Source organism: Danio rerio, chromosome 1 (genome assembly GCF_049306965.1).
Source record: "Danio rerio strain Tuebingen ecotype United States chromosome 1, GRCz12tu, whole genome shotgun sequence".
Taxonomy (NCBI): Eukaryota; Metazoa; Chordata; class Actinopteri; order Cypriniformes; family Danionidae; genus Danio; species Danio rerio.
Genome location: NC_133176.1, coordinates 47680649 through 47697616, shown reverse-complemented (window position 1 = coordinate 47697616; position 16968 = coordinate 47680649). Strand labels below are relative to the sequence as shown.

At 35.2% G+C, this 16968-nt stretch overlaps 1 protein-coding gene across 1 annotated transcript; it reads left to right on the top strand.

The window, feature by feature from the left end:
* Window positions 1-3714: 3714 nt before the first annotated feature.
* cryba1l2 (crystallin, beta A1, like 2) lies at window positions 3715-16495 on the top strand. Its single transcript, NM_001005965.2, has 6 exons — window positions 3715-3854; window positions 5821-5897; window positions 6255-6373; window positions 8662-8803; window positions 11203-11345; window positions 15407-16495. The coding sequence occupies exons 2-6, from the start codon at window positions 5829-5831 to the stop codon at window positions 15552-15554; spliced, it is 621 nt and encodes a 206-aa protein (NP_001005965.2). The 5' UTR covers window positions 3715-3854; window positions 5821-5828; the 3' UTR covers window positions 15555-16495.
* The last annotated feature ends 473 nt before the right edge of the window (window positions 16496-16968 follow it).

Here is a 16968-nt window from a genome sequence, read left to right as displayed (position 1 = left end):
TAAGGCACAAGGTTAGAGTTTATATTAAGTTCATAGGCTTACAGTTAGCATTGTGTGCTTCTAAATTATTGTTATCCAACTATTATTGACCTGATTTTGTGAATAATTTAGGGTTAGCTTTACCTACACTGTAAAATCCGTTACCGTTTGAGGCAACCGATTGCAACAAACTATTTAAGTTCAAAAACGAATCTTAATGAGTGCTGTGAACTTAATCCATTTGCGGAAACAAAACAATTTGAGCACAGTAAAACCTGATAAATGAAGAGAACTCAAATCAACTGAGTACTGTAAAACCCAATAAGTTAACTCAAACTGCTTGAGAAAACTGATTGCTACAAACAATTTGAGTTAAAAAAACAAATCTATACGAGTACTGTGAACTTACGCCATTTAAGTAGAAGTGCTGAGGTGAGGTGTTTAATTTACTCATTACCTTCAACACTGAGTTCAAAACTCTTTTCAAATGAGCGGAATTAACTTTCAGTCAATTTTGAGTTAACTACACTCATTTTATTTAATAAAGTTGACTGTTGGCTTTTACAGTGTAGGGATTGGTTTAAAATCACACCGCCTTCAGTGATTGCTTGTGTTTACTATGAAACCATTAAAATTTGACATAAATATGACATTGTTTCTCAAATCTTTAAGACAGGAATTATGTTTTTATGTAATAGCACATCTATTTTGTTATAATTATGGACATTTATTTTTTTTTATATACTGCCATCATCAACATGGCTGCGTCTCACTTTATTTGACTTAAGATGATGTTGGTGAGAGTGTTAGTGAACTATTTACTGCATCTTATAATATAATTATAATTATGTTTGTGGAGAGAAGATTTTTTTCAACATGTTATAGCTTGAAGGGGCTAATAATTTTGACCTTAAAATGTTTGAAAAAAATTATAATAAAATTAAATAAAATTAAAAGTGCTTTTATTCTACCTGAAATAAAATAAATAAGACTTTTTCCTGAAGAAAAATATTATCAGACAAACTGTGAAATTTTCCTTTCCGTTAAACATCATTTGGGAAATATTTTTTTTAAATATTCAAAGGGGGTTAAGGAGCTGTCCCTAAAGCATAACCATCATTAGTGCTGGAAAGTAAATGATTCCACCAAAAGATGACAGTAATTTAGCGTAAATGTCTGGTAAAATCATTTCTGATCCATGCACACTTCTTAATTTTAAAACCAAAAGAGTAAAAAGTAAAAATTTAATATCTAAAAGTAAAACAAAAGTCAGAATATGTTACCTAAAATACATATTAAGGTTGTTATTGACAACAATAAAAGATATAAATATATATATTGTGTATAAATTAACTAATTTTCAATACATCTTTATGAATTATGCAACATTGTAAAGTTCTTAATTTTATTATGCCTTCTATTACAAGACTATGCAGTAAATAGTACACAAACACTCTCACTAACATCATCTTGGGTTAAATAAATTGCGAAGCAGCCATGTTGATGATGGCAGTATATAAAAAATAAATAAATGTCCATAATTATAACAAAATAGATGTGCTATTACATAAAAAATGTATTCCTGTCTTAAAGATAAAAAAAATATGTCATATTTATGAAAGATTTTAATGGTTACATAGTACACATTTTTAAAAATGCGGGGTTATTTAAGCTCAAATTAAGTAAAATATGGAAAGGGGTCTGGATGCAGACCTGGTGCAGTGCAATCTGAGCTGCATCTAATGCTTTTTAATGGGATCACCTAACCCCACCCATAACCCTACCCCTCATCGTGACGTCACTTGCTCCATTTGAGTGCATTGTGTCTGACATTGCATCGCTGAGTGATGCAATCTCAGCTTGCATCATAAAAGGTTGCATCCAGATACTATTGAAAATATGGACTAACCTAAACAATGGGTTAAATTCTGGCTTAATAATTGAATTAAAAAAATAACCCAGGAGATAGGTTAGTTCCTATTACACCCAAAACTGGGTTAAAATAACCTGTTGTTTTTTTGTGCAGATATAGACAAGCAATTGTAGGCGTGTGATTTAAACCTAAGCTAGGGTAAACCTAACCCTAAAATAATCCCAAAATCAGGGCAAAAATAGTTGGATAACAATAATTTAGAAGCATATAACCCTAAATGTAAGCCTATAAACTTCATTCATTCATTCATTCATTTTTTTTGTCGGCTTAGTCCGGGGTCGACACAGCGGAATAAATACCGCCAACTTATCCAGCACGTTTTTATGCAGCGGATGCTCTTCCAGCCGCAACCCATCCCTGGGAAACTATAATCTTAATAAAAACTCTAAACTTATCCCTTAATTGTGACTGGCTGTCTATAAATGTTGCTACAGGATCAGCATGGATGTTAAACGAGGCTCATTGCCAGGGGTAGTTTGAAAGAGTAGATCTCCCCAACAAAGTTCTAGAATTAGTCCCAAACTTTAGCTCATTTGTCTTATTTTGACTGCTAAGACATCATAATTTGGGAAAATAACCCATCAAAAGCTTAATCTGATGAAAGTGAAGTCAACTTTTCGCTTTCGCTTTCCTTATTTACAAGGAACTTTTATTCTAAATCTTGGAACTTATTCTTGAAAGAACAAAAATGACCAAATTGTAAAACTAATTAGGCTATTTCTTGTTATCCACGAATTTTGATGGATTTACTTTTTACAAGAGAGGCTGGAAAAATCGTCAAGCTCTACATTATTAATACTATTTTTATATTTTAATTGTTTAATATTCAAATGGCCAAAATCTGACTGAGAAAATTTGGAAGTGCTGCTCAATTCGTTATTTACCTAATAAATGACAATAGGTTACAGTTTTTAATTCAAAACTTTATTTCATAAAGGTAATATCGTAACACTTAAGTATGGTCACACTTTAGTTTAGGTCCCAATCACGATATTAGCAAACCTAAACTGACACTACTAGCTTAATAAAGTAATAATTAGCGGTTTATTAATAGTTAGTAAGGCAGAAGTCGGTTTGGTTTTGGGTAGGATTAGGCATGCAGAATAGGATCATACTTTATAACTGCTTATAAATAGTTAATATCTTAATATTATGCAGATAATCAGACTCAGTCTCAACTTTACTATCCCATTTAGGGAAACTAAAATTGCAGCAAGGTGCCATAACACAGGCAAAGTTCCATGTATAAAATATTAATAAAAAGGAACCACCATTTACATGTCCTACTTGTTAAAATCACACTAACCATCTCTAAACTGCGAGACCAACAAAAATATTCATTTAAAACATAAAAAGTGACCAAATGTAATCATTGTACATCAACAAAGTAAAAAAAATGCACATTAAAACTTTGGTTCCCATTGTTTCCTCGCACACGTTGTGTTACATCTGTCATGGCTGCTGTCCAAACCTTAAAAGAGCAGACAAACCACAGACATGTTTCTGGGATGTTGAAAGAGAGGACGTCCACTGTATGCAGTGGGTCAAATCCCTGTATTCTCCACCTATAGGCCGCTCATTGTGTACCATACGATGCACAGTGCTGACCGATAGGAATACAGCCATTCATTGTGCAGCTCAACGCGTCTGCATTCACACGCACACACTCGCTCGCGGCTCCATCAAATCCAATGAGCTGACTGAGCAAAATGCTCAGCTACTCTGGACTCACAATGAAGAGAATGATCTCACAAACATACCCAAACACACACACACACACACACATACACCCTCACAAGGCCATTCCATCAGTTTCAGCTCCACGACGCGCAACCAGCTGTGATTGTCGCTATAAAACAGAAGCGCCAAATAAACATAAAACTTCTGGACAAACGGGACTGACGAAGGGCATCACTGTAAAGTAGGACAAGTGGACATTCAGGTAAGATAAGGAAAGGCTAATTATTTAGATTTATTTAATTTTGAAAAAAAAAAAGTAATTTAGATTAATTAAATTATTTAAATGTATTAATCAATATAAATATGACCATGTTCTTCAGTCAGATGCACTCTTAAAAATGAAAAGTTCTTCATAGTCTTGGATGGTTGAAACCTTATCAATTCTATTCCACAAAAAGTTCATTATATTGGGAAAAGCTTTAGATTTGTTTAAATGTCCTCCACACTTAAAAATGGTTCTCTAAAGAACATTTCATTATAAAAGGCTTCTCTCGACGCTTTTCCTGTGACCTTTATATTTGAAATTGACAATTTACAAAACTATATATTTATATACTAAAATCTAACAGTGAAAATCACTAAATGAAATAAGTTAGTTTAACATATATTTTTAACAAGTTACTTTGACTCAACGACAAAGAGTTATGGTAACTCATAAAACTATTTTGTTAAGCAGAACTCAAATAAAATGAGAAATTGTTAATGAATTATATTCTTTGTGTTCACTTAGCTCTAATGCTAGAAGCAATACCGAACCATTTGAGTAGCTATATAGTTGTTTGGGCTCACTGTGTTTAAGTTAACAGAACTCACAGCGATGTAATAACTCAAAATGTATAAGTAACTAATGATCTTATATTTAAGATACTAATGATGACTAATGATGATGTTTTTTTTTCTTTTTTTTTAAATGTTTCTCAAATTATGTTGAACAGAGCAAGACAATTTGCTCAAAAAAGCATTTTGAGGTCAAAATTATTAGCCCCTTTAAGCTATTCTGTCTACAGAACAAACCATCATTTTACAATAACTTGCCTAATTACCCTTACCTGCCTAGCTAGCCTAATTAACCTAGTTAAGCCTTTAAATGTCACTTTAAGCTGTAAAGAAGATTCTTAAAAAATCTAGTAAAATATTATTTAATGTCAGTTATTAGAAATGAGTTATTGAAACTATTATGATTAGAAATGTGTTTAAAAAATCTCTTTGTTAAAAAGAAGTTGGGGAAAGAATTAACAGGGGGCTAATAATTGTTTATTTATATATATATATATTCATTTATATATACATACATACATACTTTATATATACATCCATACATGCATCCATCCATCCATACATACATACATACATATAGTTAAGGTCAGAATTATTAGCCCCCTGTTAATTCTTTTCCCAACTTCTGTTTAACGAAGAGATTTTTATATACATATACCTATATATACATATATACAATGCTAAGTATAATTGACTACCCCTTTTTGAAAATGAATATTTTATCAAGTTCTTAATGAATATAAGCAATGAATTTTTGTTCATTGTAAACAAAACAGATTTATAAAAATATATATTTATTAAAATAATATTTTAGTCACTAAACAGATTTAAAAATTGAAAGATAATATACTTCATTCATTCATTCATTCATTTTCTTGTCGGTATACTCATAGAGCTCCTCTATTAAAAAAAAAAAGAAACACTGCAAGTTTTAAAAGAGATAAAGCCTTAGATAGGTATGAAAAAGTAACTCAAAAGTTACTCAGACAGACAGACTTCTGCAACATCTCTCTCATGTAATTCAAAATAACTCTTGTGTTCTTCAAATTTATTCCAAAGCACGTCTCAACATCTTGCACTGCAAACTAAAGTACTTCCGGAATTTGAAGCACATCACCGAAGGCCAACAAACATCACTTTTGCCAGTTGTTAAATGAAGCAATGCCAATTCTTGTATGAAAAACTACAGAGTGATAGTCTACAAAAGCATTGAAAGCATTGCCGTAGCAGTATACATTACAGAAATGATGAATACTTTAGCTCAGCTGTGCTTTAGGACTGTGCATCTGCCCAAACGTACGTCACACACCATAACAGCACTCAACTTAACTATAGTTCGACTGATAGTGAAATGCATTTGAAGAAGTTTTCAAGTCTTTCCTTCTGTGCAGAAAAAAAGATGAACAGAGTTACTGCCATCCAAACAAACCCATCAGCATCCGGCATTGACATGGCTCCTTGCTTTAAGGTAAGAAACTCTGACCGCTCTCTCTCTCTCTTTCTCTCTTTTGAGACGCAAAAATAAAAAAGTAAGAAACAAGCTATTGATTCTTTGTCTGAGAGTAAGAAACAAGGCACCTAGCTATCAATAATTGAACAAAGGCTTCTGCTGCAGTAGATTTTGAGACAGTTGTGTGTAGATGAATGCTCTGGATAGTTTCTGCTGCTCATTTACCAAAAGAATTGTGTATTATTTATAAGACAGAGGACAGCAGAGGATTGTGTAGGAGAGAGATTTCAGATTTCAACTTTCTCCAAATTAGAGAATGAAACCGTGGCATGTGCACGTGCACGTGTGTGTGTGTGTGTGTGTGTGTGTTTTCAGGTGACCGTGTTCGAGCAGGAGCATTTCCAAGGCAAGTGTCAGGAGCTCACCTCTGAGTGCCGCAACATCCAGGAGCGTGGGTTTGACAACATCCGCTCTATCCGTGTGGAGAGCGGCGCGTGAGTCGCCCACTCTGTGTTAATGATTGCAAAATCTTGACAGTTAGTACGGAAATTACACTTTCAGATGTTTTTGAACGCTTTTTAAGTGTTTCAGCTTGAGACGATTTGTTAAAATGTGTTTTGAGGAGTAATAAATTATGACCGAGCTGCTATAATGCAAAGTAGTTTTGTAATTAGTTTTGTCATAATGTATTTATAGATTATTAGGAAGAAAAAATCCCACACTTAAACGTTTTTAACGTTCATTAAAATATGTTTACAGCTTTCCAAAGGATCATAATCATTTAATGAACAATTACATTTTTTATTGTACAAAAACTTTATATAACTACAAGGTTCCACTAATGTTAAAGGGATAGTTCACCCAAAACGTGTTTTAAATGAATATGAAATTCTTTTTTTCTGTTGAACACAAAAAACATATTTGCTGGCACTCATTGACTTCCAGTAGCAAAAATGACCAGCATTTTTTTTTTAAATATCGCCTTACAAGAGTTCACACTTAGCTATGGCTTGAAATTAGTAGCAGGTTTGGCATGCTGTCCCGGGAGAGAACCCTGAGCTCAGAGCTACTTGAGCCTAGGGCTCCCACCTGGTTGTATAGCTTAGAAGCAGGTTTGAGATCAAGTTGCCCCTGGTAGGAGAAAGGGGCTGATGGGGTGGATAGGGGATAGAAAAACAAAGAGAATGGAGGTAAGAGCTATTTATTAAAGGCTTGGATTCATCTGATTGGTTTATCAATGATTGTTGATGCAGGACCAGCCGTGATCAATCATAGCACATGATCTTCTCAAAAAATGTGGTCTTTCTCATGTTCACCAGTAGAAAGATTCTCAAACAGGTTTGGAAATAGTCAAGCATGAGAATATTATGACACCATTTTTAGGTGAACTATCCCTTGTTTTTTATTCTTAAAGTTCTTTATTTAACCGTTTATCCTGAGAAAGAATCTGTCATTTTAATAGTGCCTTCGCATGAATAAAATATGTTTTAAAATATAAATTTTAAAGTCTATTAAAATAGTAAACAGGGCATTAAAATTGTAGTAATGTTTAACAATATTACCAATTAGAATTAATAATAACTATATTATTTATATATTGTTTTATTATTATATATTGTTTTGTTTTCCCAGTGATGGGTTGCGGCTGGAAGGGCATCTGCTGCGTAAAACATGTTGGATAAATTGGCGATTCACTCCGCTGTGGCGACCCCAGATTAATAAAGGGACAAAGCTGAAAAGAAAATTAATGAATGAATATTATTTTGTAATTGTTAAAGGGCATCTATGATGAAAATCATCTTGTGTCTACAGTCATATTGGAGTGACAGAAACACAATAAGTCTCTAATTTTAAAGTTTCCTGACGTTAAAATAGAACCCGAATCCCTCCCATTTTGAGGCCCACCGCAACATGACGTAGGAGTGTAGTTTCCCCACCCACTGAATTGATTGACAGCTGCGTATTAACATGCCTCCGTAGTAACACATACAATCATATCAACAAGACTGGACGTGAGCATAGCAACTGGGATTAAAAGATCTGTTCAGCTCACTGTGAATGAGTTTTAACGTTGTAATTTTTAAAACAGTGCATGCTTGTAATGAAGAGAGTAAAATCGCTATGTAATTCATCACCACAGCTGCACGACAGTCCAATTTTAAAAGGAGAAGCTTTGGCTCTGACACGCACATGGGAACATTAAAGGCACAGGTTACAAAAACAGCTACAATGTTGTAACAGTTCAAATTTCCCAGATTTAAAAAAAATGTATAATAATAAATAATCTGATGAGTGTTTTGAGCTGAAACCTAACAGACACATTCTGGAGACACAAAAGACTCTTAAATCTTGAAAAAGGGGTAAAATAGGTGCCCTTTAACCAAATAAATGAAGCCTTGAAGGGCATAGAAATCTCATGTTAAAAAATTAATCAAATAACTTAATGCTAAACTATTAAAAATAAAGGTTCAAAGGTGTTAGCATGTATGCGCAGCAAGAAAACAAAACCTACTCTTGGCCAGTTTATAATGACTTTTTAACAAAATAAGGATTTTTCTTGTGTGTGAAGAACATCATAAATTTACTTTCTTTTTTTTTAATCCAATAAAAAAGATCTTGTGTAAATGAAAGATTCCACAGATGATTAATGATTAAAAACAATCCTTCAATTGATATCAAATAAGTGCATTAGTATGCTGTTGGAAATAAACAAGTTTTCTAATGTTTCACTTATTCCTAACCTTTGAGCAGGTGAAAAAGTTTTGATTCTGATTGTGTGCAGCTGGGTGGGATATGAGCACCACGACTTCCAGGGGCAGCAGTTTGTCCTGGAGAAAGGAGAATACCCCCAGTGGGATGCCTACAGCGGCAATCTGGGCTACCATGTGGAGAGGATGATGTCCCTGCGCCCCATCTGCAGCGCTGTGAGTGTGTGAACACATGCTGAACACTTACTCCCAGCGCTCACACACTCCTCCAATGCAATGAATGAATTTGACTGAAATAGAAAAAGAGCCGATTCCAGGAAGCAGAATATGATAGACGATTTTGGCTTAGCATCAAGTTTGCAACAAGGAATAAGAAACGTAATAAAAACGTAGCAACTGCAAACTAATGTGCCAAAACCAACCGACCCTTCACAATATATTCAGTATGTAAAAATTAATTGAAATGAAATACATAAAATTCCACATCACTGACAAACAGCTAACAATAGGAGATTTCCCGGCAGGGTTGCCAGGTCAAATAACATTTTCCAGCTTAATGACAACACAAAACCTTTTCAAGAAGAATGAAAAGTAGCCCATCCTTTACATCCAATCAGAGTCAGTTGCTGGATTCCCACAAAGGGAAAGGTTTGGCATATTTTGAGATCGACAAACTTGTAAATCCATCATACTCGTTAATGTACTGACTGACTTTACTCACACTAAACAATTCTTCTAAATACCTCTCTCAGATGTGGCCCTAAATTGTCACACTCATTTAATACATGATGTGCCGTCAGATGATTTTACTTATTTCAGCAATCTTTGGGTTGCCAGGTATGCATTCCAGAATCTACATTCACTATGCAACATTCATTCATTCACTTTCTTTTCACCTTAGTCCCTTTGTTAATTAGGGGTCACCACAGTGGAATGAACCGGCAACTTATCCAGCATATGTTTTAAGCAGCGGATGCCATTCCAGCTGTAACCCAACACTGGGAAACACCCATACACTACTGCATACACCACGGCTAATTTAGTAGATTCAATTCACCTATACCACATGTCTTGGGACTTGTGGGAAAAAACACAGCAGGCAGAGGAAACCCACGCGAACACAGGGAGAACATGCAAACTCCACACAAAAAAGCCAACTGACCCAGCTGAGGCTTAACCAGTGACCTTCTTGCTGTGACGCTATTGTGCTACCCACTGCCCCACCATGACTCACTGACTGACTTTACCCACACCAAACAATACTTTTAAGTACCTCTCTCAGATGTGGCCCTAATTATGTCACACTCATTTAATACATGATGTGCCCTCAGATGAATTTACTCAATTTCAGCGATCTTTGGGTGGCCAGGTATGCATTCCAGAATCAGTATCCACTAAGAAATGATCATGCATTTATTTTGTATTTCTGATAATAATACATTTTGATTGTTAAGAAATGTTATGAAAGTGGGGCTACCTTGATAAGAGCAGAGGGACGTTGCCAACAAAGTGTTGCTCTAATAGATCCGTGTCTCCCACAAACACGGATACTACTCCAGATAGTAAAGTCCACAAATGAGGGAACTCTCCCCTCAAAGGGTGTTAGTTTAGCATCCCCTAATCTCCCACCTGTTTGGTCCACACTTTGACAGTGCGCCGCTGTTCTCCTCTTAACCTGCATCTTTACATCGGACCATTCCTTTTTTAATTCACTCACAGTGCGATGTTCAGACCCCACTCTGTTAACAGCATCAGCTAAACTCTCCCACTCAATTTTTTAATTTCTTTTGTTATTAATTGCGGAGAACAAACTTGCAAATAACACAGTTTTTCTCTGGTCTACCTCTGATAGCAGCACCTCCAATTCACATTCTGTGAAGTTTCTCTTCTTGCTTGCTTTTGCCATATTTTTTTAGTTTAGTTTAGTTAAGTAGAGTCATTACTATATTTATACGGGGGAGGAGGCAAGGAGGGGTTTGCGCTCGTGCACGTGCGCTTAGTTTCACGTTAATTTGGTTGCACAAAGAAAATATGCGTGGGATTCTGTGTACGCAGTGTTTCAGAAATCTGAATTTTTTACTGTGTATGCACATTTACAGCTTTGTGCACACGCAATGTTTTAGGATGAATTCAGCGCAAGTCTTTGTACATGAGGCCCCTGCTGATTGGCTAAATGGATTCAAAAATGATAAAACTAATCTGAGTCCATTTCCAAAACAAGAGTATATTCAAGTAAAGTCAACTTAAAGGCAACAGGTTTACTCACTAATTAATTAATTAAGTTGCATTTTACAGTGTAGATGACGCATTTAGTGTCCTCTGAATTCACTGTAAATTATGTTTATTTAAAAAACATCATTAAACAACCTACAATGAAAAATATTGTCTGAAAAATTGTTACAAACAATTTAAATGTGTTGAATTTAAACAAATTAATTTTAGTTATGTCAACTTATTTTGTTTGTTTAAATTCAGCTCAAATAAATGGTTTACGACCACTTAACTAAAAGTACGTTAAAGGAATCATCTTTGAACCATTGTTTTCAGTGTAGATATTTTCTTACCTCCATTTCTTTCCTCCACTTCTCCTTCAATCTCTGTCTCTCCATTTGTAGGTCCACCAGGACAGTCGTATGACCATCTTTGAGAAGGAGAACTTCATGGGCCGCAGTGTAGAGCTGTGTGATGACTACCCATCTCTGCAGGCCATGGGCTGGTGCGACAAGCAAGTGGGCTCCATGCATGTGCAGTGCGGCGCGTGAGTAACGCTCCACAAAAACACCATCGCTGCCAAACTACTGTTCTCCTCAACTGCAAACTGCTCATGCTTAACAGCTGTGCTGACAACACACACACAAACGACAGCATCACTAGCTCACAATTCTCAGTATCAAGTCCGTGTGTTTGTAAGTGTTAATGATTGTGCTTTCACCAAACAGTCTAGTGCAACATACTGTCAAAAATAAAATATCTCTGACCGCACATTCCTCACGTGTAACACCAGATACACTCAGATCATTACACAACAGCATTACTTACAAGACCTGCGACCGCCACATCTGTTAGCATTTCAGCGCACGTCATCACAGGAACCTGATAATTTAACACAGTGATAATTTATAAGCAGATGATATAAATTGCATACATCACATGGACTAGGTTATCGCCTAGTAATGAAATCTTAATACCAACGAAATCTCTCAGCAATTGGAAGCAACTCTTGCACAGACATAAGCAGCTCCCATATCCTTTTGAAAAATGCACGTCTTGTTAATTCTGTTACTATGAGAAGCCAGAATAAGCTAGAAGTTTATTTGTGCTAGTATGTAACTATACATAAAACGCAAGCAACTACTAACCATCTAGAACAGGGATTACCAAACTCAGTCCTTGGAGGGCCGGTGTCCTGCATAGTTTAGCTTCAACTTGCTTCAACACACCTGCTTGGAAGTTTCTAGTATACCTGTGTGTTTAATTGGGGTTGGAACTAAACTTTGCAGGACACCGGCCCTTCAGAACCGAGTTTGGACACCCCTGATCTACAATAATCTAGCAACTGGTATGTACTTAAACATGCAAAGGCATGCTTCTGAAACCACCTACTACTTAGTAGGTACTGCATATGAATTTAAACATACTACTTGACCATTAGAAAATGTATGAATGTATGAATGTGAGCGGTACGAATGGAACTCGGACATACTACATCCGCCATTTTGTCATCATTACGTGAACTATTCGCATGAGTTGCGTTGCTTCACTCTCATTCATGAATCCTTTTTTGGATTGGAGGACGTTTGGGTATTACCCATATTACCTAATAAATATCTAATTACAAATAAAATAAATAAAAATCTCATTTAAGATACTATACAAATTTTACCTGTTAAGCATTTTAACCAGATTTATTGAAGACATGGATGTCCGTTGTTCATTCTGTTCATTATACCCCAAAGCAGAACCTCATTTTTTCTAGCATACAAAACGTTTATGGTGGAAGATATCTAAATTTATAAAATGATAAAGTGCTGTGACATTTTCTTTTACTGTATGAATGTTATTTCTGTTTTTTTTTTACTATGATAAGTTGGAAAATAAAGCTTATGTTATTAATCTTTTGTTTATCCTTTCTAAGTTTCATATTCATCATTGTAAATTTAGCAGTCAGAAACCTCTTCTCTCAGTGGTACTTAAAGAACTATTCAATTCACCTTTATTTATATAGCGCTTTTACAATTGTGTCAAAGCAGCTTTACATAAATGGTTATAGTAAATTGGAACAGTGTAGTTCAGTATTTAGTGTTTAAGTTCAGTTCAGCTCAGTTCAGTGTGTTTTAATAATCACTACTGAGGGCCTTAACATTGGAGAGTAAATCCATCGATGCGTAGCTCTACCGATGCAAGCTTGTGGCGACAGCGGAGAGGGAAAAAAAACTTCACCAATTGGCGAAAGCACTAGATATAAATACCATTAAGGAGAGTACAAACAAAAAAGCTGTTAAAACTGTGTATTTGTTCGACGTGTTTAAGTTATTGTGCGTTAGCAAGGCATAGCATTATTTGTATTATTTCTTTTTTTATTTCATGTTGTTTTACCTATTGAGTCTTTGTGCTTTTATATAACTCTATTATGCTTTTCGTTTTTTTTTTTATGTACACCTCTGGCAATATTTTGTAAACGTCATTCATGTATCAATAAAAAAAAAAAAAAGAAATCTTTCGTGGGGCATCATGGTAGCGTAGCGTCCATCGGATGCGTCAAAAGAAACCCCCTGTAATATCAGACAAATAAACAAAGAAGTAGAAATTTTCTGGAACGACGTCATGTCATTAATATCATTCAAGATTTTTAAACTAAATATTTTTATAAATTAATTGAATGATTATAAAGATTTTTATAACCATTCAAGATTTTTTAATCAAACTTTGATGCATCACTTGCTTTTGTTCTCAGACAGTTCCACCTTCCAAGTGTATTCAAATATTACTTATAACAGAGCATGGGCTGATCTACAAATATGTTTTTATTATGGCAAGAATAAAAGCAAAAAATCAAAATAAAAAATACACTTACTAAAAATCTAAAAAGTAAAGTTTTTTTCTTTATTTAACCTACTTAACAATTTACACATTACTGTCTGGCAAGTTTGTGTCCTCTGCTGATATGCTAAAAAGGCAATAATGGTCCGACATTCCTGACCATTATCACCAATAAAGCCCAGAAAAACAGGCCATTATTATATTGTAAACATAGAGACATATCTAATTTGTAGAGAAATTTCTGAGAAAAAAAATTGTTAATTCATTTTAGTTTTGTAAATATTGCATTGTTTTACATTCAAAAGTGTAATATATACATCAGTGTAAAACCTATAAATAGTGGAAAAACACATTCTGTAATTGTGTATTAAAACCACATGGGTCTTTACTTTTGCCTTGGCCTCTCTTTTTGGTTTTAACAAACTTATCTTTCAAGTTTTACTTAAAAGTTTTAACAAAAACTTTCTTATGTTCCCACGGCTGTTGCAATTTCTAGCCAAGAATTGTTGATCATCTGGTTATCTCTATGATGATCACGCATGGACGGATCATAAAGATGTCTGTACAGGCGTACATGTTTCAGACCAAATCTCTTCAAACTGAATTCTATTCAACTCAAATCAAACGTGGCGCTGTGCAAACTGTTCGCTCGAGTCTTAAAAAAAGCCATACGCTCTGCCAGCCGAACCCATGTCGCACACCAGGTCCACCATTCTGCGACGCGCCGGGTAGTGTGTACAGTTGGAAGTGTCACACACCAGATGCACAAATTCAAAGGTTATTTAAAATGAAACTATTCAGATGACGCTGCAGAAATATGAACAGTGCCCTGAGTTAAAGCTGGGCGCCGCAGATAGCCTCTGACATGCTGTGCTGGTGTGCTTACCCTGATAGAAATCTTTGCTTAAAATTCTAAAATGCATGGTGCTGTGTGGTGCGGTGCATCCGGTGTGCGACCCCCAAGTCTAGTTAAGAAGCAAGTTCTAATGTTTAAATTAACGACTTTAATACACTTTTTATCTGATTCTTGCGCTTGGGCTGGTACGCAATCACATATGATCACACAAAACATCCTAGCAACTACATACCAGTCATAAAACACCCTAACAACCAATTTCAAGTCATGTTGATAGCACCCTAGCAACTTGTTTTGTTTCTAGCTAAACAGGCCAGTATTAGACTATTAGCAACTATTCATTCATTTTCCTTCGGCTTAGTTCCTTTATTCATCAGGGGTTGCCACAGCGGAATGAACCACCAACTTATCTAGCATATGTTTTTCACAGCGGATGCCCTTCCAGCTGCAACCCAGTATTGAGAAACATCCATACACACTCATTTAAACACATACACTATGGTTAATTAATTTTTACGGCGAATTGTCAGGCGACAGTGCTAACCACTGAGCCACTATGCATGTCAACTAAAGAATTATAACAATGGTATAGTCGAAGGGAAGTGGCTAGGGACGTTCGCAAGCGAATATCTAAAAGTGAAGTGCAACCCTAGTATTAAACAGAACCATGTAGATACATTCCTCAACAACAGCTGTGTTTCTAAGCATTTTTGCAGTGTAGTAACTACCCATAAACTCTAGGAATTAAATTAACTAACTAAGTTAATAGCTAAATCTGTTGCTTATCAAAAATTATTATGAAAAAATCACTTTTTTTTTACTCTTTTGCTGACAGCTTGCCATTTTGTATTGAGTCGCTACATCCTCATTTCCAAGTTGTTGTTTTTCTTCTGTCTCACACTTCTGCTGTCCATCCTCCGCAGCTTTGTGTGTTATGAGTACCCCGGCTATCGAGGACAGCAGTACATTATGGAGTGTGACAAGCACAGCGGAGACTACCAGCACTGGAAAGATTGGGGCTCCCACTGCCAGACCCCTCAGATCCAGTCCATCCGCAGGATCCAGCATTAATGCCTGAGGGGGAAAGAGGAAGGAAGTGTGGGAGCAGAGTCGTGGCTTCAATCATTCTAGCAGCAGACACTTTATGAGGTGCAGTGTGGTAAATTGTAAAACGTTCACAGGTTGCACGTATAGTTTCCATTTATGGTGCTCGAGTACGACACAAATCAAATGAATGAATAAAAATGCAGCATATATACAGATGCATATCTGGAAAAGGCACATTTTTATGAGCATATGAGAAAGTAGGAGCTGTCAATAAACAGTTGAAGTCAATATTATTAGCCCTTCTGTGAATTTTGGTTTCCTTTTTCAATTATTTTCCAAATGATGTTTAACAGAGCAAGGAAATATCCACAGTATTTCCTGTAATATTTTTTCTTCTGGAGAAAGTCTTATTTGTTTTATTTTGGCTGGAATGAAAGCAGTTTTTAATTGTTTCAAAAACATTTTAAGGTCAACATTTTTAGTCCCCTTAATGTTTTTAGATTGTCCACAGAACAAACCACTGTTATACAATGACTTGCCGAATTACCCGAACCTACCTAATTAAGCCTTTAAATGTCACTTTAAGCTGATAACTAATATCTTGAAAAATATCTAGTCAGATATTATGTACTGTCATCATGACAAAGATAAAATAATCTGTTATCAGAAATGATTTATGAAAACTTATGTTTAGAAAAGTGTTAAAAAATCTTTCTGTTAAACAGAAATTAGGGAAAAAATATAAAGAGGGGCTAATAATTCTGACTTCAACTGTATATACAATATTCATATGAAGCTAATACTCTATATAACAGACAACCAGAGGGGGATATGTATTTGTATATGCTAACATATCATGCTCTGTGACGTATGAGTGCCATATGGGGACAGATGGGATCGTGTGTTTGACCATTCGGAGGAGAGGAGGACGAAGGTTGACTAATAAAATGCATACTCACCTCAAACGAGCATCTCTTCATCTGTTTGCGTGCTAATTAATGGCGTTGATCAACTGTAATAATTATTGTAAGAGTCCAGCATTTTAAAAAACAAAACTGAACACGGACTACATTATGAAGTTTTATTATAAAATGGATGCAAAATAGGCAATATCATGATAGCTATGACATGAAACGTCTGCAAATCACTGCAGTCATTTCCATATTTCAATGTCCTATGCTGCATCAGTATGTTTTTGTCAGCAATCAAATAAAAAGATTGTATGGTTGAAAGTACCGTATTCGAATATTTAGTAAAGATCATGTTTAATGGAGATATTAATTAAGTTTCCTACATAAATATATAAGGTCCCACTTTATATTAAGTGTCCTTAACTACTATGCATTTACACTAAACTATAAATACAATGTACTTAATGTGTTCATAATGTGTTGTGATTAAGGTTAGTGACAGGTTTGGTGGTATTGGTAGGTTTAAG

Bases quoted from the DNA above. Each gene is read 5' to 3' on its own strand.
- cryba1l2 (NM_001005965.2), top strand. From the start codon at position 5,829: ATGAACAGAGTTACTGCCATCCAAACAAACCCATCAGCATCCGGCATT. The intron at 5,898-6,254 runs GTAAGAAACTCT...GTGTGTTTTCAG, and splicing joins ACATGGCTCCTTGCTTTAAG to GTGACCGTGTTCGAGCAGGA. The intron at 11,346-15,406 runs GTGAGTAACGCT...CATCCTCCGCAG, and splicing joins ATGCATGTGCAGTGCGGCGC to CTTTGTGTGTTATGAGTACC.